At 33.2% G+C, this 24,237-nt stretch overlaps 2 protein-coding genes across 5 annotated transcripts in view; both read right to left on the reverse strand.

Moving 5' to 3' along the window:
* Positions 1 to 2,160, reverse strand: part of LOC140432661 (tubulin glycylase 3A-like) — a 131,201-nt gene extending 129,041 nt beyond the window's left edge. For 2 of the 3 annotated variants that reach the window (XM_072520701.1, XM_072520699.1), the window contains exon 1: positions 1,850 to 2,160. The gene's annotated coding sequence lies outside the window, so the exon portion shown is untranslated. The remainder of the gene's footprint in view (positions 1 to 1,849) is intronic. The other variant, XM_072520700.1, reaches the window with a different exon arrangement.
* A 12,015-nt stretch (positions 2,161 to 14,175) lies between these two features.
* The window catches only part of LOC140432663 (tubulin glycylase 3A-like), a 41,101-nt gene continuing 31,039 nt past the window's right edge, over positions 14,176 to 24,237 (reverse strand). Inside the window, exons 10-12 of one of the 2 annotated variants that reach the window (XM_072520703.1) lie at positions 22,809 to 23,034; positions 17,668 to 17,913; positions 14,176 to 14,480 (exon numbers count right to left, since the gene is read on the reverse strand). In XM_072520703.1, coding sequence (XP_072376804.1) covers positions 14,243 to 14,480; positions 17,668 to 17,913; positions 22,809 to 23,034 — 710 coding nt within the window. In that variant the 3' untranslated portion in view covers positions 14,176 to 14,242. The remainder of the gene's footprint in view (positions 14,481 to 17,667; positions 17,914 to 22,808; positions 23,035 to 24,237) is intronic. The other variant, XM_072520704.1, reaches the window with a different exon arrangement.

The raw sequence follows: 24,237 nt of genomic DNA on the forward strand, positions 1-24,237 counted from the left end.
TTATTCAATTTTACACAACATTTTGTTAGCTAGAAAAAAAAGTACAAAAAAATAAAGTTAATCCTTTAAATTTTTCAACTTTCTAAACTTGACTTACAAGCTCCATATTCCGCCTAGAAAAACTTTTTAATATGTTTAAAACGTGTGCTAAATTTTGTTAAGATCGGTCGGATAGGTTTTGCATAATAATTTTGCAATCCAGTCTACTGAAAAAAAATCGCAAATTTTCAAATTTATAGTAGGCCCTAAATAAGGCTCTCAGATAGTTGCAAATATTTTTACATACAAAGGAAGGCTCAAACTTTCAAACGCTTTTTGTAAAATTCAAATCGGTTTACTAGGAAAGCCTAGAAAACTTTTAAAGTTTTAAACATTTTTTAGGCTTATAAACAAATTGAATAACTTTACGAGCTTTAAACATATCAATTTTAAGATTTGTGCGCTTAAAGAACATTAAAAGACGTTTCTTAAAAAAAAACGATACATTCGGCTTACTGGTTGCCGAGATATTGAAGGTCAAGGTCAGACCTGAAGATTCTTGTTCTTCCAAAAAACGAAAAATACTGCAAGCTCAAAAAAATGCAAGAAAAAAAAATGCAATTACTTGTTGAACATACAATTGTTTATTGCAAATTTCCCAATTTTGCAATTAAAAATGGTATTTGAAATCCTTTCAACATCGTTTAAAAAAAAGAGCAAAATTGGTTAACAAGAAGCCGAGATAATACAATTTTTAGCGCGCGCTATGATTTTGAACTCACCGATTCACATTTCGAGTGAATGTCCCCCACCACCACCTCTCATGCATTCCAAGCGACATTTTACGCGAAAGCGGTTTTTTATTTGTCTTTTTTATGGATATTGCCATAAAGTGCATTACGTAAAACTTTTCATATAAAAAGTACTTGACAAGACGAGGGTATTTGTTTAAAAACGAGCCCTCTATCACTTATGGTTACACGGTAAATGTATGCCAACTTTGACCTTCAATATCTCGGCAACCAGTAAGCCGAATGTATCGTTTTTTAAAGAAGCGTCTTTTGATGTTTTTAAGTGTATAAATTTTGAAATTGATATGTTTAAAGCTCGTAAAGTTATTCAATTTGTTTATAAGCCTAATATATATTTAAAAAATGTTTAAAACTTTAAAAAATTTTCTAGGCTCTCCTAGTGAACCGATTTGAATTTTACAAAAAGCGTTTGAAAGTTTGAGCCTTCTTTTATGTGTAAAAAAATTTGCAACTATCTGAGGGCCTTATTTAGGGTATACTATAAATTTGAAAATTTGCGATTTTTTTCCAGTAGGCTGGGTTGCAAAATTATTATGCAAAACCTATCCGACCGATCTTAACAAAATTTAGCACACGTTTTAAACATATAAAAAGGTTGTTCTAGGCAGAATGTGGAGTTTGTAGGTCAAGTTTAGAAAGTCGAAAACATTTAAAGGATTAAGTTCATTTTTTTGTACTTTTTTTCCAATTATTGTTATTTTTTCAACAATAAACAATAAATTTTCAATTTCTAGCTAACGAAATATTGTGTTAAATTGAATAACGCAACTTTTAACTTCTTATAATTTTTTCTCTAGGATCAATATTTTCCGAATTATAAACGAAAATAGGAGCAAAAAATGAGAAATTTTCAATTGTTTTCAGATTTTGTTAAATAAAAAATTTAGCATAGGGTTTGCGACTGGCGCATATCGTGATTATCGATATTGGGCACATCCTGAAGGGATTCCAGCAAAAAAATAGCTTCCTATGGAAAATGTCCAATCCAAAACAAATCCCGCCTAGACTATTGAGCATATTTAGTTTAATAGAAGTATCTATGATGAAAGTATACGTACCTGTTTGTTAGATGCTGTGATTTTATATTTTACAAGTCAATTTTGATTGTTCTAGTGAAGCCATTTTAAATGGTTAGAAAGTTTGGCTCTTGCATTTTTGAATTTAGTTTTTGACAACATACGATGATAAATCAAAATGACGTATCTTGACAGATAATCAAAACGAAAACATTAATAATAAATTTTTGTCATTAAAAGGTTTTTTAATATTTGAGTGGCTCAGTGCCCTACTTGCCTAAATTACAATTTTTCATATTTCACGCTTTTGTGCTATTTCGCTTCAAAATCATCATATCTGTCTATACCAAAGTTGCCTATCCCGATATTTGACATAAAACAAGGCTGACACCTATGATCAACTTTAGCAAACAAAACTTGCTTTGACACAATTTGAGCCAGTCCTGCCTAAACCACAGAATACATAACAATTATTCTGTGCCTAAACCATAGATAGTGGAAATTGAAACGTCAATAAACTTATTTTAACCTTCAATTGTAGCTTATTCCCATTAAAATGGTAATTACTTATAATATGTTTTTTAATATTTCAAATTTATCGATTTCATACACTAAAGCAATAAATAAATTCATTCTGAACTTACCTTATCGTCTCCTTTTTCTATAATACCACTTAATTCTCTACTTACAGATTTATTTTAATTATTTTTTAATATTAACAATACCAAACCAGTTGTTAAATTTTCTGAGACTTTATTACTTGTTTCAGGTAGATTCAAATAAGTTTGTGGAAAAATTACAATCCTGCTTTAATCTTTTATTTGTTGGAAAACCATACAAGACCTAGTATTCTATTTCTAGAATACTAGGTCTTGTATCTTCTATTCTTTTATTAAATTGACCAGGTCCCTTAAGCTAGCGGGGACAAATAAGCGGAATCCAATTTAACCAACGTAATATTTTTTCACCCATTTTTCACTTATTTATTACCACCCTAATAATTTTTCACCACCAAACCAGCCTTAAGGGGAGCGATTCTTCTGGCTTAAGGTACAAGCTAGCAGAATTCAGAAAAAAAAACTTTTTGCCAATGGCATATTTTTTCACCTACTTTTTACTAATTTATTACCACCCTAATAATTTTTCACCACCAAACCTCCCTTAATGGGAGCGATTCTGCTGGTTTAAGGTTCAAGATATTTTAAGTTTTAAGGTATAATATTTCAAAATCTGTATGCTTGGTTAGATTCGCAAATCGTATTGCACTGGATTAAAAGTTCCCCCTCGAGATTCAAAACTTTCGTCGCAAATCGCATTTCGTATATCCAGTCCCATAGTCAAAATTATTCTTGGCATTAAATCTAATCTCGAAATAATGCAGCCGATGCGCCTTTGCGAGGCATGCTACCGGCCGCTTTTCTATCAAAATTAGACTGGTTAACAGGTCCTTCGTTTTTGTATAATATTCCATTAATTTTTCCAGAGGTTTCTCCCTCATTAAAGGAAAAAGTCAGCAGAATCGCTCCCCTTAAGGGTGGTTTGGTGTTGAAAAATTATTATGGTGGTAATAAGTTAGTGAAAAATGGGTGAAAAAATATGCCATAGCCAGAGCCAATATTCCTCTCATTTGCCCCCGCTAGCTTAAGGGTCCTAAATTGACCTTAATAATGGTGTTTTTTCTCAGTTCACAGTTTACCTGTGAAGCAGTGTCTTGTTTTCCATTGTCGCGTCGATTGAAATGTATTTAACGTATACGCTTTATAATAAACTGCATTTTCAGTCCTTCCTCCACACTTCCCATCTTCTTTCTGATTTTTTTTTTATATCGGACTGTAAGATTAATTTGGTATTATAGTTTCGTGTATAGTTTTCCATCGTGACTTAAGAATGCAAGAAATAAAAGGGGCATTTAAAAACACTTTTATTGTTCAAGATTTATTTACTAAAGATCAGACTTTTACAATTAAAGGAACGTTTTAAGCAATGGCAGTTTTAAACAATTATTTACTATTTACATATTTAACACTTTTAAGGCTTTTTCAAATACTTATAACCCTATACACTTTCAAATACAAAAACAATGTGTAAAACACTAAACATCGACTACGTGGTCAAATTTTGAGAAAAGAATGAAATGAAATGATTAAAGTGGATACTAAAAACAATACTAAAATAAACCTACTAGAGAACAAGGAAAACGATCTGCAACGATTATTATACAAATTTAATGTAACAGCCTGTTCTGTCTCCTTATAGTTTAGTTCATTTTGATGTTTGGTTTTATTTTATTTAGATTCATATCGGTAATTCTTTAAGTTTGTGTAAATTAGTTTCCAAAAATCTCTTAAAAGATTAAAATACATTCATTCCTACATATTTCTGGGTAAAATTAAAATAAAAGGTAAAATTTTATAGTTTTTAGAAACGACATCCCCTCCACTAGGGACTTCTGTTATGGATTTTTGTAGCTCTAATGAATTTTTGTAGGTGGTAGCGAAACTAAGCTCTGTAAACACGTATAGTAAGCAATAAAGAGTTCTATAAAAATTGTCGTCGTATATTATTTTAATTTGATAAAAGAATGTTTTACAGCAACTATATCTCACGGTAAACTAATCTCGTGGGTCAAAACAGAGCCAAATCTTTTAACATGATAATTTCAAAGTTTAAGGCAGTGCATGACTTCATCAAAGATATATTTAAAGCTGAGGTGGAAGATTTTTTTTTTGGAAGATGGAAATAAGGTGACCTCTAAAGGAAACTACAAAGGCCATGAAAAAGACGAAATGTCAGTGGAAACGCTTAAAATAGTATTCTGACACTAACAAATACGATGGGCTGACGACGTTAAAAAATTCTAAAGCCCGAAGTGAATAAATATAGCAAAAATAAAGAAAACAACATATCCAATATTGGATGAAGGAAGTTAATATTGATAGATAGAAAAATTATTAAAATAATAAGGAATACCGAAGTAATAAGTACAACTGAGAATACACGCTGAGTGAAAAAATATTAAAAAGATTATCATCATCATCATTCTGGTTTTAGAACCATGCGTGGGTCCTAGCTTCCTCAAGAATTTCTCTCCAGTCCCTATCCGTCGCCTTCCTCCGTCAAGCACGTATTTCCATATTTCTCATGTCATCATCGAAGTTACCAAGGAACCTTGTTCTGGGTCTTCCTCTTCTTCTCGGACCAATGGGTTTATCAAGGAGCGTTTTTCTAGCTGGGTCATTTTGTTTCATCCGCATTACATGCCCTATCCACCTCAGGTGGATAGGAAAATTTTGGATTTAAGACACTTTGGAAATAAGCTCTTCAATTCTGGTTTGATGTTAAAGATTAGTGATTTATTGTTTTATTTTAGTAGGCCTTGCATGAAGATGGATGTCATCATTGTCATTATTTGTGGTTATCGACCCTGTTACAAATTGATAGAAATAGCTCGTTTTAAATTTAACAATGAAGATTACGTAAATTTACTTTTAATACTAGAGGAGAAAAGTACTCTCTGCTTAGACTCATAATCCAAGGAAAAATCTCGGGAAAGATAAATGTGGGACGTAGGAGGATTTCCTGGTTGCGAAATTTCAGGAAGTGGTATGGGTGCAGTTCAATAGAGTTGTTCAGAGCTGCAGCCAACAAAGTAAAGATTGCTGTGATGGTAGCCAACCTCCGATAGGAGACGGTACTGCAAGACGAAGACTTTTATTACTTGGGGAATGTGACAGGAGTTTTTTATAGAATATTCACTTTATTTGCTAAAGAAATCCAGATCTACCTCTACAGAAAAAGTTAAGAAAACGAAGCCTATTGTTGATAATAATGATCATACGTTGCGTCATTATGTTGTGGTGAGAGAGGTTTAGATACCTCAATGCCATCTATTCAGCGAACTAAAAAAAAATTCAGCCCTATTCTTACACCCCAATTTAAAGTTTAAAGGAAACAATTATAATAACAGAATAGAATTCTAAAAATGGAATATTTAATAAGCAAAAGTCGCATTACTGGAGCGAAGTATTTAACAATAGTACATGGTTTTCAACGGCGATGAGAGTTTAATGTCTTTTGTGTGAGACAACCAGGTTGTAGCTTCCCACTTTTATGATGGTAACATAAACGTTTGGAAATTGCCGTTAAATAATTTTATTTTATATTTTATAAGTTTTTCTTTTCTAATAACTACTTTTTTAGGTGAAAGATATCTCAATAGGTATATTAAAATCAAAATTTAGGCAATCTTCATTGTTTAATTCTAAACAAGCCATTTCTATATATCACGGGTAGGCGGGTCACAGGTAGATCCTGGTAGATCCAGATTTCTTTTAGCAAATAAAGAATAGGTTCTATTAAAAACATTCCCCATATATTAAAAGTAAAGTAACGCAATCTTCATTGTTTAATTCTAAACGAGCCATTTGTCTCGCTTTGTAAAAGAGCCAATAACCAAAAACAATAACAATGATGACACCTTCATACGTGGCCTGCTAAAATAAAGCAATCAATCTCTTATATTTATAACATTAAACCACTTCATGGAATAACCTTCAAAATGGCATATTAATTTTTTTTCCATAGCTAATGTTAAAGTGTTGCTATAACAACTGTTTTGAGTAGATAAAGTATCACTTTAACCGCAAGGGTAGATAAAGTGACACTTTAACAGCAAGAGTAGATAAAATGTTTTAACTTTTTTTTATTCAATAAAATTTACAAATTTAAACACATTAAGGATTAAAAAGAACTGAAATTTTACAATTAACATTATTAGAAATATCTATTTTTGGAGCATCACAACTTGTACTCGTTTGCTTAAACACTTGATTCGAGGTACTGGATTGATTTTCTGGTCCGCCAAGTATACACTTGGATACAGCAATCTTATTGCTTATTGACTCTTCAATGTAAGATTCTGCAACAGATGACGATTTCCATCCACCTAAACGGTTAACTTTTACTAGATCAGCTCCAGAATTTACGAACATAGTAGCTGAACAACGACGGAAACAATGCCCCGTGTACATTTCTGAATTTGCAAGTTTCAAAACATCTGTAATCTTCTTGGGGATATTATATATAGTGTTAATCCCCACCGGTTGAGTAGTACACTTTTGCTGTCGGTAAATTACAAAAAACTTACTGTGAGGTACGTTTTTGGGGCGCAAGGCAATATAATTTCTCACAATTTCCAAGAAACTCAGTCCACTTTTCTTGTCAGTAATACAAAACGACTTTTCCTGCTTGGTTTTAGTATCAGATAATGAAACGATTATCACCGATTTTCTGTCGTCCACGTTAAACACTTCTAACTTGTACAATTCATCGGACCTAGTCGCTCCATGCACCCCAAAAATAGCAATAACCTTCATCAACAAATAGACGTCATCAGGAGCTTCTGTCTGAAATTTAATAATGTTATCTGACTCCAGGATTTTGGACTTTTTAGCTTTGTATCCTCCACTCAGGTTTTTTAGTAAGGTGGTTAACTTGCTGAATTTAGAAAGGTCACAAATTTCATTCACCAACAACGTACGCTTCAGCATCGAATAATACGACCATAATGACGATGGCATCGCTTTCTTCGACTTTTCATTCAGAAAAATACGCCAGAAGTATTTTTTCCTCACGCCATTGATATTCTTAATGCTTTTCCACTTTTTAAAAGACTGGTATTCTTTCTCATACATCATCCTAGATTTTTGTGGCAACAATAAACTTTCTGCTTCTAACGCTGCATTTTCTACATCTGATGGCAGGTTTTCCTTGTCTTGTGTCAATTATTTTTCGTCCATTTCGTATTTATTCACTTTATACACAAAATGCAACAATATTCTCCGCAAAAACCAAACCGTAACATTTGTTTAACATTTGCTGACAGAGTAATTCATATCCCTAGCAACGGAGCAAGACAATTGCGATTTTTGGGCTAAAAATTACAATTTTCTTTGAAATTCTATTTTTCACATGAACTTGAAGTCTTGCTATAGAAAAAAATGTTGTATTGCACACCCCGATAAAATCGCATTATCTTCTCCAGCATAATTAGCGTCTCCACTGACGTCTCGACGCTAAAAACGCTCTCGAAGATAAAGTACGATTTTATCGTCTTATACAATAAATAACTATTATAAATTAATTTCTTGCTCCAAAAACAGCAAAATAAGCAAACTCGTTAATTGTTTATTAACATTTTTCAAAATTGACTTACACCTTTGTGAGTACTCTCAAATTGCGAACTTATAGTGCTCAACAACCCCTTAAAATTTCAGCTCGATCCATCTACTAGTTTGAAAGTTATTTAAATTGTTTATACCAGAGGTAATTTTTTTTGTAATAACATAAGACATAAAATAATAAAGACATAGTACTTCTACTGTTACCGTAATAAAGATGAAGACTTTTAAAAAAAGTTAGAAAATTATTTTTATTCCGAAAATCGTTTTGAAAGTAATTGTTATTTTTAACTGATTAACAATTAAAATGCAACTTATGCAACAAAGAAGAACACGGGATAAGGAGCAAATGTACAAATATCTTAGGAAGGAGGAAAAACGCATTCATCGAAGGAAAAAGCGGACCTTCGAAAACCAGATTATACAAGAGCTTCAATCATTAAAGGGGCAAAATGAAACAGTACCGCTGACGCAGTACAAAGCAGATGGGTTGAGCACTTCAAAGAACTACTTGGTACCGAAGTGGAAAATGATGAGTCACCCCAAAAACCAAGAAATAACACTCACGTAGAACCTCCCTCAATATTTGAAATGAAAGACGCAATCACACGACTCAAAAATAGCAAGTCCCCAGGAGTGGATTGCATCCCCGCAGAGCTCATCAAACATGGAGGTAACAGCATTATGCACCAAATTCACAACACAATAGTCAAAGTCTGGGAAGAAGAACAAATGCCAGAGGAATGGTGCACTGAAATCATATGTCCACTGCACCAAAAGGGTGATTTGTTGGAATGTAAAAATTATAGGGGTATAACTCTTCTGAATACAATGTACAAAATATTCTCCAACACCCTGTACAGCCGTTTAAGTACGTACGTGGAAGAAATCCTTGGTGAGTATCAAAGCGGTTTTAGGCCAGGTAGGTCAACAATTGACCAGATTTTTGTGCTACGTCAAATCTTAGAAAAAACCAATGAATTTAATATTGACACGTTCCATCTCTTTGTGGACTTTAAGTCAGCGTATGATAGCGTCCTAAGAGGTAAATTATACGAAGCCATGAATGAACTTAACATTCCCCATAAATTAATAAGGCTCGTAAAAACAACTATGAGTAAAGTGATCTGCAGAGTGCAAATACAAGGCGATATGTCACAAGCGTTTGAAACATATGCAGGGTTACGGCAGGGAGATGCGCTGGCGTGCCTTCTCTTTAATATAGCGTTAGAAAAGACTATAAGAGATGCCGAGTTACACAATAGGGGAACAATCTTTAATAAATCAACGCAGATTATGGCTTACGCTGACGATCTGGATTTGATCGCACGTACTACACGAGGACTTAAAGAGATGACTTCCACCTTCTTGACAGCCGCACAAAATATGGGCCTTAAAATAAACGAGGAAAAGACGAAAATGTTAGCATCTTCCAAATAACAGAGATAGAGCTAGAAACGCCGAAGAAAACTTCAGTATAGACCAATATAATTTTGAGGTAGTAAATAAGTTTACATATTTGGGTTCTCTCATAACAAACGATAATGACACATCTGAAGAAGTAAAACGGAGGGTACTGCTAGCAAACAAATGTTATTTTGGAATAAGCAAGCAGCTAAAAAACAGAAATTTAAGCCAGAAAACCAAACTAATAATATATAGAACACTCATCCTACCAGTGCTGACATATGGGTCAGAAACATGGACCATCTCCAAAACAGACGCAAATCTTCTGCTCGTCTTCGAAAGGAAGATACTAAGAAGAATAATGGGCGCATTCTGTGAGAATGGTATTTGGAGAATGCGATATAATTTCGAATTGTACGAGAAGTATAAAAAAATAGTAAATGGTAGAGATGTAATATCCTTCATAAAAATAGGTAGGCTTAGATGGGCTGGACATGTGTCAAGAGCAAATGAAAATTACCCACCCAGACGAACTCTATTATCGGTCCCAGTGGGAAATAGGAGTAGAGGCAGACCACGACTGAGATGGAGGGACGGTGTGGACGAGGACGCAAGGAAAATCGGCGCGGCAAATTGGCAACGGTTGGCGATAAACAGAAACGACTGGCGAAATAGACTGGGGAAGGTCAAGGCTCAACTAGAGCTGTAGCACCACTGATGATGATGAACAAATAAAATAACTTTTGAACTGTTACTCTTAGACGAAATATTTTTTCGTATTTGAAAATCTGACAATTTAACATGAATTTAAAAAAGATATTCTAAGATGATTAGGTAAAAAGTAGAATTTTTTTATTTCGCAGCTTATTTGGTTATAATAATTAAGAAACGTAATTGTCTTATTTTAAATAAAACCTAGTCCGTTTGGCTATCAAACCGACTCGCTTAATTTTATAAATATATGAATAATTTATATTTACCTAAATCTCAAATTAACAATATTATTAAAAAATAAAATATCAGATAAAAAAGAAGTAAAAAAACTGGTTGATGCATGTTGCCTTCATGTTACAACCATTTCCAAAATTGTGTATATCATCTACGCAAAAAAATATTGCAGTCTGAATAAAGAGACATTTTGTTCTATAAGCGTATATATCCACTATAAGATATACCACTATATCAGCTAACAATCACGGAAGTCAAAGGCGAGCGGATTTGTACCATTCTTCAGCTTACAAAAAATATATTCTCTTTGTATTAAAAACTTCTGTGAAGCGGTTATAACACAAATTAGACTTAAATCACTTTTGTCAAATGATAGTTAGCAACCTAATAGTCAAAGTGATGTATATGAAGCAGTGACGGCTAGTCCTAAAGGGCCACGGGCCATGGCACTGGCTCTGAAAAATATATTGATCACTAAAAATACTTTTGTTTTGACTATGCTTTTTTTATATCAATGCATTATCTACATACATTATTTAAACAACTAATTCAAGCAAATTGACTAACCCAGCCCATTTCAGTATGGCTCGAGCTTTGGCTTCAAACGCATAGGAAAAAGTTAGACGCGGTCAGCTTTCGGACGGTGTATTGATACGAAAGATGGAATGTTTCGACCCGAGTATGTTTTAGAATGTAACTTTTCTAGTGTATTAAAATGGTTATCGCTTATTTATAACGTTTTAGTTACGTTTAAAGTGTTCGATTACGAAATCGAAGTGTTTGTGCTCTTTAAATTTTACTGTTTAGTGTTGAGGAAAAATGTGGAACAAAATTAGCTGTTTGTTAGAGAAAAGACTGAAAATTCACTCTCTTGGGGAGAGAAAATTCAAGTCAAGGAACTTGGTAGACCACTTCCAGATTTAAATATAATAATTACGCAGAAAGCTTCAACATCTAGCTCATCAAATTTTAAAGGCTGTGTAAGTTATAAATAATATTAAATATATATACTTATATACTAGCTATGAAAATAGCTAGATTTGTGGATGTAATCAACAAAATGCATGTTTTTGTTTCGTATGTGTTTTGTTTGAGGGCGATTCTATATGGGCAAGACATGATATCATTAATTTAGTGCATATTTAGGAGAAAATATAAACTCATGAAAATAGAAAGGAACTTATAAATAATATTTTTAGTTTCTCTGTGTTAGGAAAATTAAATATAATGACTGAGTTAAGTTCGCCTTGTAGAAAAAATGTTATTATGCAGAACAAATAAGTTGATAAAAACAGATATATTTTAAACATTATTATAAAGTCTATAAGATTCTATGGTGTATTAGAATTAGCATTGCGAGGTCACGATGAAACTGAAGAATCAACAAATAAAAGGAGTTTTTCGGGAATTAATGCATTTTAGTTCTCAATTAGATACATATTCATATTTAAGGTGTCATTTTAATAAAGCAACAGTATTTAAAGGGAGCTCAATAGTATTCCTCAATAGTATAAATACAACAGTATTTAAAGTATACAAATTGAACTATTGGACTGTATGCTTAAAGAAGCAAAAGAATCATGGTTACAAGATCAATGCATAGAAATAGAATCCCTATAACAGAAGCATGACACTTTTAACCTACATAAAAAGATCAAAAACTTAACGGGAGGAAAGATCACGAAGTCATAACTTAATACCAGACGAGCACAACAATCTGCTCTACGAAAATAAGAGAATACTTGAGAGATGGAGGCAATACACGGAAGAATTATTCAAGGAAGAGCAAGAGACAGAAGTCAGTATTTCTGGATGTTCAGAACCAGAAATAACGCTTAGTGAGGTAACATATGCAATAAAAAGACTTAAAACCGACAAAGTACCTGGGCCTGATAACATACAAGCTGAAATATTGAAACTATTTGAAAACAACCAACTAAAACTTCTAACGAGTCTACTGAACAAAATCTATGAAACTGCAGAATTTCCTACAGATTGGCTAGTTTCCACCTTCATCCCTTTCCCCAAAAAGGCAAATGCCACCAGATGCTCTGATTACAGAATTATTATAAGCTTAATGAGCCATGCACTCAAAATCCTTCTTTCTGTTATTCACTCTCGCATATATAGAAAACTTGAAGAAAACTAGAAGAAAACATTAGCAGTGTTCAGTTTGGGTTTAGAAGCAGTCTGGGAACGCGAGAGTAGTACAACAAAGGGCAACTGTCCGAGTAGACAACGATACCTCACAAGAATTCACGATAAAACGGGGAGTACGTTAGGGCTACATTTTATCACCGACGTTGTTCAATACTTACTCGGAAAGGCTGTTCAGGGAAGCTATTGATGGTTTAAGAGAAGGTATAAAAATCAATGGTAAAATCATAAACAATTTAAGATATGCGGATAATGCGGAGGATCTTAACATTAATTGACCGTGTAGTGGAAGCCTGTGACACATACGGCATGAAATTAAACTGTAAGAAGACCAAAATTCTTGTAGTAAGTAAAAACGACGTAATACAGCACCAATTAACAGCTAATAATGAACCCTAGAAAATGATCGACAAAATGACATACCTTGGGTGCAGCCTAAATAAGGAATGGGGCCACTCACAGGAAATAAGATGTCGTATAGAAAAGGCGAGAGCTGTCTTCAATCGCCTCAGGAAGTTTTTATGTAGTATGCACCATGCACCTGAACATTTATATAAGAACACGAGTCTTGAGATGCTATTTATTTTCTACCCTTTTATATGGAGTCGAAGCCTAGACATAGACGGAGGCAACATCCAAATGATTAGAAGCCTTCGAAATGTGATGCTACCGCCGCATGCTCAGAATTTCCTATATCCAACAACACCGTGATCCAACGTATGAATAAAGATCTGGAAATTATGCGTATCGTGAAAATCAGAAAGATGGCAAGATAGAAGGCAAAATATCTCAAGGGTGCAGAAGGATATCGTGGTTAAAGAACATCAGACAGTGGGCAGGAATGACTACCTTACATCTATTTAGAGCAGCCGTCAACAAAGTTGTATGGATCAACGTGATTGCCAACATCCACAGAGGATAGGCACCAAAAGAAGAAGAAGACTGTATGCTTCGCGTTTACTATGATCAGGTAATCAATAAGTCAGTAGAAAGATTTTGGACATTTGTAATTCCTTCCGGACAGAATCCCATTCAAATAGCAAATTGTATTTTAAATAAAATTAATCCTTTAAATATTGACGCGCCAAATAAGTTAATAGCCCAAAGTTATGACAAAGCGTCAGTAATGAATGGATGTGTAAACGGGATACAAAAAATATTTAGAGATAAAGATAAATATCAATTTGCAAACTATGTACATTGCTATTATACACATCAGATGAATAAATCTTATAATGAGCAGTGCAGCTTCAATTAATGCATCTGTTCGTAATTTTTCGCCCATTTAACTGGGATTTGTTCTTTTTTTACTACATCACCTTAACAAAGATATTGGATGAGATAGCTCATAAACGATTACCACTATCATCAATAACTAATTAGATGGAATTTTCAATCACGTGGAGTCAATACAATTTACGAATACCGAAATGAGCCGGTGCATATAACCTTAGATTACAGAATATGTATTTCGTATTTTGGTTAACAGTTTTTCATAAAATCATGTCACATGTAGAAATAATTTTTAAGCAACTACAGATGATTCATACTAACCCAATTAAGGCTAAACAAGATCTACAAACATTTGAAAAAAGAATGCAAAAAATTCGTGATGACATTTATACAGTTATTGACCAACTAAATTAGTAGATGAAGTCCTCAATCCGATATATCTGTTTCAATAAATGATAAAATAAAAGCATTGGCAGTTTTCGATTCATATATCTATACTTTCAATTCATATCTATACTTTGTTATCGAAATTTTTAAGCATTTCGTTTAAGTCAAAGACATTAATATTAAGACTTTTATAAGAATTTTTATTCACATCATTGAAAACTGTCCTTCCCTTTAATAACTGTTTGGTCCCTTTCAGTAGACAGGCAGTATCTTCTAATGTTAATTTTAGATTACTCCAGCTGTTAGTTGTACTACAAGCTCTTAGGGTAGTTCTAGTGCTTTCTTTTACGCTTCGACTTGGACTGAAACAAACAGAAAAGATAGTTAATTATTAAAGGTTTAATATTTTAACGAAGTTGTTAGATAGTTCTTATTTCAAAATAACAAAATTCGCATACTATGGCAAATAAAAGAAAAGTTAAATGTGTTTTAAAATAAAAAATGATGTCCTTCTTGTTGTAATACCAGTCGACTTGGAGTTTATCAACATAAAAATTTTTAAAACATCGAGGATTTTTACTTTTACCAATCACCAAAGGTTTTTCTTTTTCTCCATTTAAATTTTGCACACAATAATACGGTCAGCCTTTCCTTAGCAGATTTACCCCAGTGCACTTTTCATTACAAAATGTAAAAGTTTTACTTGGTAAGGCTCGATAATACAGACCAGTCTCGTCAGCGTTATAAATATGTTCCGGTAAAAAGCGACTTAATAAATTTGACAGTTTACTTTGGCACTCTGAAACTTCGCCAAAGTTAACATTTGCAGTTTCTCCAGAAATTGATCTAAATTTAATGTTATGTCTTAAGCAAAAATTTTCAAGCCAATCATTGAAAGTTTTAAAACTCAAATTGAGTTCTTTCGCCGCCTTTAAATCTCTTTCTTTTATTATCGGTCCAGATAATGGAATCTTGTTACTTCTCACTTTACAAAACCAATCGTACACCAAAGTATCGATAGCAACACCTTCGAGTTTTCGGCCAAAACTCGAACATTATAATTATTTTTTTCAGATGCTTCTATCACCGATATTTTTTCTTCCAAACTTAAAAACTTTCTTTTAGTGAAAGACATTGTTACCCTTAGATCAGAATATCGCAACTAAGTTAGAAATGTGTACAAAGGATGAATAAATTATAAAATGGGTTTTTACAAATCAAACTCGATGTAAGCAGACGCAGGAAGTGAACACAAACTAGTACTAGCAACAATTAGAATGAAAATAACACCAAAACATTTTCTACAGGAAATCACCGAGGAAAAATTCAATATAAAATCACTGTGGAACGACTCTACAAGAGAAATGTACCAAAAGAGGCTAGCACAGAAGACACAGCTGAAACAAATACACGACATCGAAGATATAAACGCGAGCTGGGAGAAAATTAAAAACAACATCGAAGAAGCTACAACAGAAGCTCTAGGTAAACGCATAGTCATACTGAACAAAAGAAACAACAACAATATACCATGGGTCAGAAAAGAAATAAAAGAGAAATGTAAAGAGAAACGAGAGGCTCACACGAAGTATAAAACATAAAATACTCCAGAATCCCGAGACACCTATAGAGACATGCATGGAGAAATATCATAATGATAACAATGTTCAAGAAAGAAGATAAAGACGACCCCAACAATTATAGATTTATAAATCTACTGAACACCGCACTTAAGCTCACCACAAAAGTCCTAACCAACAAAATCAATAAACTACCAACTTTATCAGATATAACAACAAGGATTAAGATCCGGAAGATCCTGCGTAGACGCCGTATTTGTACTAAGACAAATCACAGAAAAGACCATCGAGTACAATAAACCAGGATATCTATATTTTATAGACCTGACAAAGGCTTTCGATCGCATTCAAGTCGAAGACGTCTTACACCTACTGTATAAAAGAAACATACCAATCAATATTATACATACCATCGAAAACATCTACTTTCATAATCGAATACAGGCAATGATCAAGATAAATGGAAAACTAACACAGTGTATACCAGTACAAAGCGGAGTCAGACAGGGTGACTCGTTAAGCCCCCTTCTCTTTAATATAATAATGGACGAAATAATACAAGCAGTACATAAAGGTCATGGTTACAAAAAAATATAAATTATGTTATGCTGACGTTGCCGCATTAATCGCCGAGACAGAAGACGAGCTCCAAAGATTAACACATCTTCAATACAACAGCCAAGAAATACGATATGATAATATCAGCAAAAAAAACCAAATGTATGGCAACATCTTAATACCCACTACGATGTAAAATCGAAATTGATGGGAAAATAATAAAGCAGGAAGCAAGGTTTAGATATCTGGGAATAGATATAACTAGTTACGGAGATGTTGAAGAAGAAGTACGACAATAAAGTTTAAAAGCAAGAGTAAAGCTGCGAGATCACTTAATGACATAATTTGGAAAATCAAAGACCTGAGACAAGACACAAAAACAAGAATCTATAAAGCAGCAATTAGACCTATATTAACATACACGGCGGAGACAGGAGCTTACACATCTAAAACGAGACGACTACTAGAAACAACAGAGATGAAAATACTTCGACGAATATCACGGAAAAGTCTGTATTAAGACATAAATGGCTGGGTGACAAAACGGAAACAGGAGTGGAACGAACACATTAGTAGAATGGCAGAGGATAGGATAGTACAAATAGCATGAGATAAGTCACCAAATGGACGAAGGAGTATTGGCTGACCAAGAAAAAGATGGTGCAATAATTTAAACAATTTATTAGGCTAATATTGAAGAAGAAACAGGCTTTAAAGTCTACATACAATACATAATTGAAATGTCTCAAACTGCTACGACTTTTTTTTCATATTATTTTTATAAAAAGTATTAGCTTTTAAGGGTTTTTAAAGGGTTTTAAGGGTTGAAAATTGTGAATGATTAATTTTCATATTAGAGAACACATTACAATATTCACCTTATGCGAATAAAAAAGATTTAAGTGCATAAAACAATTAAATCCGTGTTTTTCCCAGTTTCTTCAATAAGGGGTAGTTTTCACCCCTTAAAAACAAAAAGCACACCTATAACGTATATAACTTTTGAAGTGGAGGGTAAGATAAGCTTAATTTGAAATTTTCAAAGAAATCGATGCAGTTATAAAAAATTCGGAGGTATTACCATATTTTAAGCCTCAGTAACTGGATTATAGAGAGCATGAAGTACTTACATGTACGCGCATGCCATAGGGGGCATGTGACGCGCAGACAGAATAGACCATAACGTATCTCCGGGGGTATGTGACGCAAGAACTAGTATATTAAGTATTCAACCGCCGCTGTCAAAGTGTCAGATAATTTTTCATTAATCTTATCAATCTTCATTGATTGTTAGAGAAATATGTTATAATTTTAATTATTTTATTATCGATCATCTCGTAAAAACAAAAATATTTAAAAAATGTTAGTAAATCTGCGAATTTTGCAATTTTCGAAAAAAGGACCGCCCTACCGGGCTTTTGTCGTTGTTTTTTGTTGCTTAGTCGAACAACTGCGTAGTACCCTGGTCTCGATTTTGCCAAAATCGTACTTCTTTTTGTTCGGTTCTTGCCTCAAAACGGGTATAAAATCCACCCCGGTGTCAAGATGATTTGTAGATTTTCTTAGATCTTCGATAAAGTCTGCTATAATTGGTCCCTTGTAGTTAGTGACTGGGATTGTTTTCGGCAACGGAAGTATTTTTCGTATTTGGGTATCCCTAAAAGGAAAAGGAAATATTTTGAAACTATACTAGATGCCAGATTCACAATAAACGATCATGAAAACATAAACTGTACAAAGTGTTTCATTAGTAGGCGAAATGACTTGTTTTTATTAATAATCAAAAATTTCCAATTTTCTCGGGAGAGAGAGTTTTTACACTGAAATTACTTCATAATTTTAGTTTGATATTTCTTGTTCTTGTAAATCTTCTGAAAATTCTGAAAATGTTCTCCATACTACTAAAAGTTCACTTGCTAATTGATCTCTGTGTTTTGATGGCCAGGTAGTTTTTCTAAATAGTTCCTGCTAAAGGAGCGAATTGCATCTTTAATGGTACGAATGTCTAGGTCCTTATGTATAGTTTTTTTTTATACGTACCATGGAGCTTGGAGTACGTTACAGAATATTTGTTATTAAAAAGTCGTTCTATAATCTTGGGAGTTGCTTGTCTTGGTGCAGCCCATAATTGAATACCGTAAGTACTTCTTCTTCTTTAAGTTCCATCTTCTATCGAAGCTTCTAAATCATCATGGCCATGCAACCCTCTTGACTGCCGCTCTAAATATTTCTGCACTACTGCATTCAAACCATTACTTCAAGTGCTTAACCCACGATAATCTTCGTCTTCCCACATTTCGCTTTCTTCGAATTTTGCCTTGCATAATAAGTTTCAATAATGAGTATCTTTGCCCTCTCATAACATGACCTAAGTACTCAAGTTTTCTTCTTTTGATAGTCAATAATATTTCAGCTTCATTTCCTATTCTTCTAGTAACTTCTGCGTTTGACATTCTTTGAATCTATGGTATTCGTAGGATTCTTCTTTAACACCAAAATTCAATAGCGGTCAACTTATTCAGATTCATTTGTTTTAATGTCCATGCTTCCAAGCTACAAAGAAGAGTATTAAATACGTAACACCGAAGCATCCTTAGGCGTAGTCCTAACCTTATATCTCGACAACAAAGAAACTCTTTAAGGTTAACGAATGATGCACGTCACGTGCTATTTCAATGTGTGTCTTAATTTCTTTGGTTTCGTCTACATTTGATGTTATCTATATTCCTAAGTATTCATCCAAATTCATCCTTCCAAAGCCCGTATTTATGACAGCGTTCCTTAAGGCAATTGCATTACGTTCTGTAAATTATTGTTGTTATCCGTCATTATTACTGTATCGTCTGCAGTACGTAAGTTATTCAAAACTTCTCCATTGATAGATATACCTTGTATTGAATCTAAGAGCGCTTCTTTAAATACCGCTTCACTGTAGACACTAAAGAGTCGTGGTGACACCATGCAACCCTGGCGGACTCCTCTCTGTATTTTGATATCTCGGGTGTTCTGGTTGTCAACATTTACCTTGGCAGTTTGATTACAATATAGATTAAATATAATTTTCATATCACAACTGTCAAGCCTAACAAAGCATCTCTTGTACACATAGCATATCTAAAACCAAATTGTGTATCACTAATTTCATATTCAAGAGTTTTAATAATTCTGCTATGTATTATTTTCAAAAATGTTTTTAAGTGTGTGACTCATCAAAGTTATTGTTCTGTGATCTGAGCAGTACGTTGCACTTGACTTTTTGGGTATTACCACAAAGGTCGATTGCAGCCATTGTTTGGGAATTGTGGCAGTCTGATATATCAGATTAAAGAGTTCAACCATTACATCAATAACACCATCATCAATGAGTTTTAATAATTCGATGGGCACATTATCTGGTCCAGTAGTTTTGCCCTCTTTTATGTTTTTTATGGCATAGATGACTTTTTGACGTAATATTGGTGTTCCGGTATCATCTGTGGTTTCTAATGATAGTTTATCTCTTTCATCATTAAATAACTTTTTGATGTAATTGGTCCAGTGGCACAATATTTCCTTTATATCAGTAATAATATCTTCTTTATCATTTTCATAGATATTCGTTCTTGTGCTATTTTTATGACCTGTCATGTCTGATTTTTTTGTGTAAATTAAAGCTATCATACTTTTTATCCAGATATTCTATTTTCTTGCATCTATCAGAGAACCACCTCTCTTTTGTCTCTCGATTTTTTTTCTGCGTATATACCTTATGTATCATATGTATATATTGGTTTAATAATACTTTTGTAAATGAGGACCTTGTTTTTAGTTTAATTTTGGATGTCTTGCCCTCCTGTATAGTTTTATTCTATCTGTTTTCTGTTTGTTTATGAATTTGCAACGTTCATTTTGAATCCAAGGTTAGCCCTAGATACTTAACCTGATTTTTTGGTGGTAGAACACTACCATTATTACCCAACACTGGAGCATTCAACACGTAAATAAGTTTACAAAGTTGAGTGTTAATTTGGTAGGAAAAACGTTTATCCACCGTTTGTAAACCCTTCTTTCACGTTGTTGAGATGTTACCGGAGATTGTTAGTAGCTAATCGAGCATTGCCGTCTACTGCAAGAACACCAATATTGTGTATAAATGTGCCCTGAATATGAGATATAAGAATGGACCCAGCACCATGATAGTCCATGAGTAGTCCATGATACCGTACACGGTATGGTACGTCTACGTATACGTCTAAGAATGTTGCGGTGCATAGTTTCTTTTCTTCTTGACTCTTTATAAATTCGTTTTTAATTCTATTGTACCCTTATTTAATAGAATGCTTGTGTCTGAAACCAAATTAATATTGAGGTATTATAGCTTAGAATAAAATTCTGCTGCCAAGTATCTTCAAAAATAGATTTTCATATATTTTGGCCAATAGTGGTAAAAGACTTTAGGGTTATTTTGGTAGGTTTTCTGTTTTTTGGCTATGGATAATTTGAGCAATCCAGGTAATGAAAAAGTAGGTTAGCCTTAAAATACAGTTACTGTTGTATATTAAGATTATAATAACTACCGTTTTTCTTGCTTAAGAACTTGTGCGCAGTGATGGGGTCGAATGTTACACAGAGATATTTATTTTTTAATTTCGTCTTCTTTTTATGTAGATATGACTCTGTTTGTTTTTGAATGTGTTTCCAGTGTTGCCGTTTCATCGTTTTCGTGGTCTTCCTACTGATCGTCTTCCTATTGGAAAACTCGTTAAATATTTAGACGAGTATATTAAATTGGTGCAGCATATGTTGTAAATCATTTTCACTTTGACAGAGTAGTATTGCGTCGTCTGCATAGCCGGTTATTTGTTATTATTTATTTTATTTTTAAGTATTTTAAGTTGTTTTTCTTCTATTTGTTATACTATTTTAGCTCTTACTGTTTTTATTATTTCATCTATAATAAGATTGAACAATAGAGGACTCAGGGAATCTCCCTGTTTTATCTCATTTCCAGCTTTGATAGGGTCAGTTAGTTCTTCTTCTACTTTTACTTTTATTGTGTTGTTTTGGTAGATATTTTCGATCGTTCTGAATATTAATAGAAGTATCTCTCTTACGTACAATAAGTGGATAACGTCCTTTAATTTGATCCTATCAAATGCCTTCTTTAAGTCCACGATAGATAGATATGCAGGTTTGTTGTATTCTAATTATTTCTATTGCACCTGCCTCATTATAAATATAACGTCGGTGCATGATCTTACCGACCAAAAACCTTGTTTTTCTTCTGCTAGTATTATAATTTCATTCAGTTTATTTGTTTTTAGTTGGTAATATCAGTGTTGTGTTTAATAAATTAATGCCTCTTTAATTTTCTACGTCCGATTTATTTCAATTTTTAAATTTCCTTAAAGCTTCTTTTATCTCTTCTTTCTTAATATTTATTTCTGGCGTCACTTCTGGCGATGGTGGTTCATTTTCGTCATATTTAGTACATACGGATCGAAAGTAGTCGAAAGTTATTTCTTAATTTCTGTAGAGGATAATAATGCTTCAATTGGACATGGTATATTCAGAAAGCTTTGAATATTTTTATCACTGTTATTTGTTATAGTATTAGGAGCTGCCGAGTTAAAAATTTCTACTAGATGGTTAGCCTTTTCTTGATCAGATCCTGCCCAATTGTCGTTGTTTGTTCTAAGGTCTTGTAATGTGTTAGTTGTCTTCCCCCTATATTAAGTGATCTTCTTTATTTATAATCAAGTTTATAGAGGTTATAGAATTTTTAAAGGTAGACTTTTTAAAATCTTCTAATTTTCCTTTCAGATATCTTATTAATTTATTTTATATATTGTTATCGTTAGTATATCATGTTCTTTCCCAATAATTTATTTTTGCTCATATTTCTTGTAAGTTGTTAGCTCTTTGATATATAGAGGTTTATTATGGTGTTAATATTTTATACGTTTTTAGATATGCGTATAATTTTTGAGATGTTCTTTGAATCGTATTTCTAAGGTATTGAAGATCCTCACTGATATCTTCTTTTTCGTTTAAACTAATATTGAATTGTAGATTTACTTCTAGATATTTTCTAAAGTGGTTGTATTTGGTTTTAGATGAAGTTAAACTGGAGGTTTGAGTTTAATATTCACGTACGATTAATTATATAGGGTTAGTGGAGGGGAGGTTTCAATTTAATTCTATGTAGAAATTAACTACGAAAGCTGTTAACTATGCTGTTAACTACGAAAAGTCCAATAAATCTGACAATCTGTAGGATCAGAGAAGCAGTAGGTTGGTTCTTCTAGGTTGGACTATGGTTTGTATTTACTTTAATTAGATTTTTAGCTTTGGTTGTTATGGTTCTGGAGCCCCAATTGGTAAGTTTGGTATTTAAGTCTCCTCCAGCCAAAAACCTCTTTTCCAGTGAGTAAAATAATAATGCATCTTCTTCTGTACTAATAGTATGGCTAGGTTGACTGAAGCTGGAAGCTATAGCAAATGGTCTTGATTAAGTATTTATTTGCATTGAAATTATTTGTTTGTTTGGTATGTAGTTATACGAGTACTTACCTTATAAAATCTGTTTTGACAAAATCATGCCTCCTCAGCCTCATCAAATCTTTTTCTTTTTCAATCTTCTCCTTATCTTTAATCTTAGTTCGACTTCTAAATATTTTTCTTCCTCTTACTGATAGGTTCATTCCTAGATATGGGGGTGTTCTGGGAAGGTTTTGTTTGTAAATCATTTCGAATAGACCTGTATCCGCGTTCGGATCTTTCCGTTTGTCTATCACTACTAAAAAATATAAAGATATCTTTAGTACAAAGCATGGAGAATATAGTAGATAACAACTTGACACGAATATTATTTAATGAGATTTATAAGTTACCAGAAGAAGGTCACATGGACATAACTAGAACTTACAAGAATATAAGGAAGTAATAATTTTAGAACGGATTACAAAAAGATGTTGAGAATTTCTTAAAATGATACGATTACCAAAGGTATCAAAGGTAAGTTCCAGCATTCAACGATAGTAGAACATCCTTTAATCATTACGTCAACTGCCAATAGCAGTAATCTTCAAAACTCGGCCACTTAATTTCTTCTTTAAACCATGTGGACCTCTCAATTGGTTATAAACGCCATCTTACAAATCTTCCAGATAGGGCACAGCACAAAAAAATCGATGATTAATTCAACAAAAACTGCTCTTAAATGCACCTCTCCACAAAAAAAATTGCCGGCTTTGAAAACTACACGCCGAAAGCTATTTCTTCCGAAAAAAAAATCTTGACCTTCACTTAAACTCCACATTTAACTGCTACATGTTTTCAATGGACAAATAACGAAGAACGAACAACAAAGAATTAAAAAAAAATCCGGACTTAATAAAACCAAACGCTTTGGCATTCCATTGTAGAATAAATCACTTTAAACTATATTTCCATGACAAAACGAATAACGAATATACAAAAAAAAACAATAACGAATTTGGAGCAAAATCCGGACTTATTGCTATATAACTTACTGCTTCCGCGGTCCATCGTCGAGTCATTTCATTCTCCCAAAACCGGTCTCTTGCCCGCATCAGCGAACAGATTCCTGTTTATTTGACGCGCAAAATATCCTAAAGAGGCATCTCGATCAAAGAAATACCAAAGAAATACCCATCTGTGTTATATAAACAAAACTTAAATGTTTATTTATGAAAAATATTTTTCGGTGTTTTAATACATATTTAGGGAAATAGAAATGCTACAACTCATCTGAAACTCACACTTTTTTGTAAATTGTGTATAAACGATTCTGAGAAAAGTTTTAAGAACATGAGACATCATGCTTAATATTCGATGGTCATCGCAGTGTGGGGCATTGGATTATTTTGGTAATGTTACGAATGTTAATTTTAGCTGTGTCATATATCTAATTGGCTTTTCCATTCTTCTGAGCTTTTACTGCATAAATAACTTCTTCTTTTGTTATTTTTTGACGTTT

The sequence above is a fragment of the Diabrotica undecimpunctata genome, chromosome 1 (assembly GCF_040954645.1).
Source record: "Diabrotica undecimpunctata isolate CICGRU chromosome 1, icDiaUnde3, whole genome shotgun sequence".
Classification (NCBI taxonomy): Eukaryota; Metazoa; Arthropoda; class Insecta; order Coleoptera; family Chrysomelidae; genus Diabrotica; species Diabrotica undecimpunctata.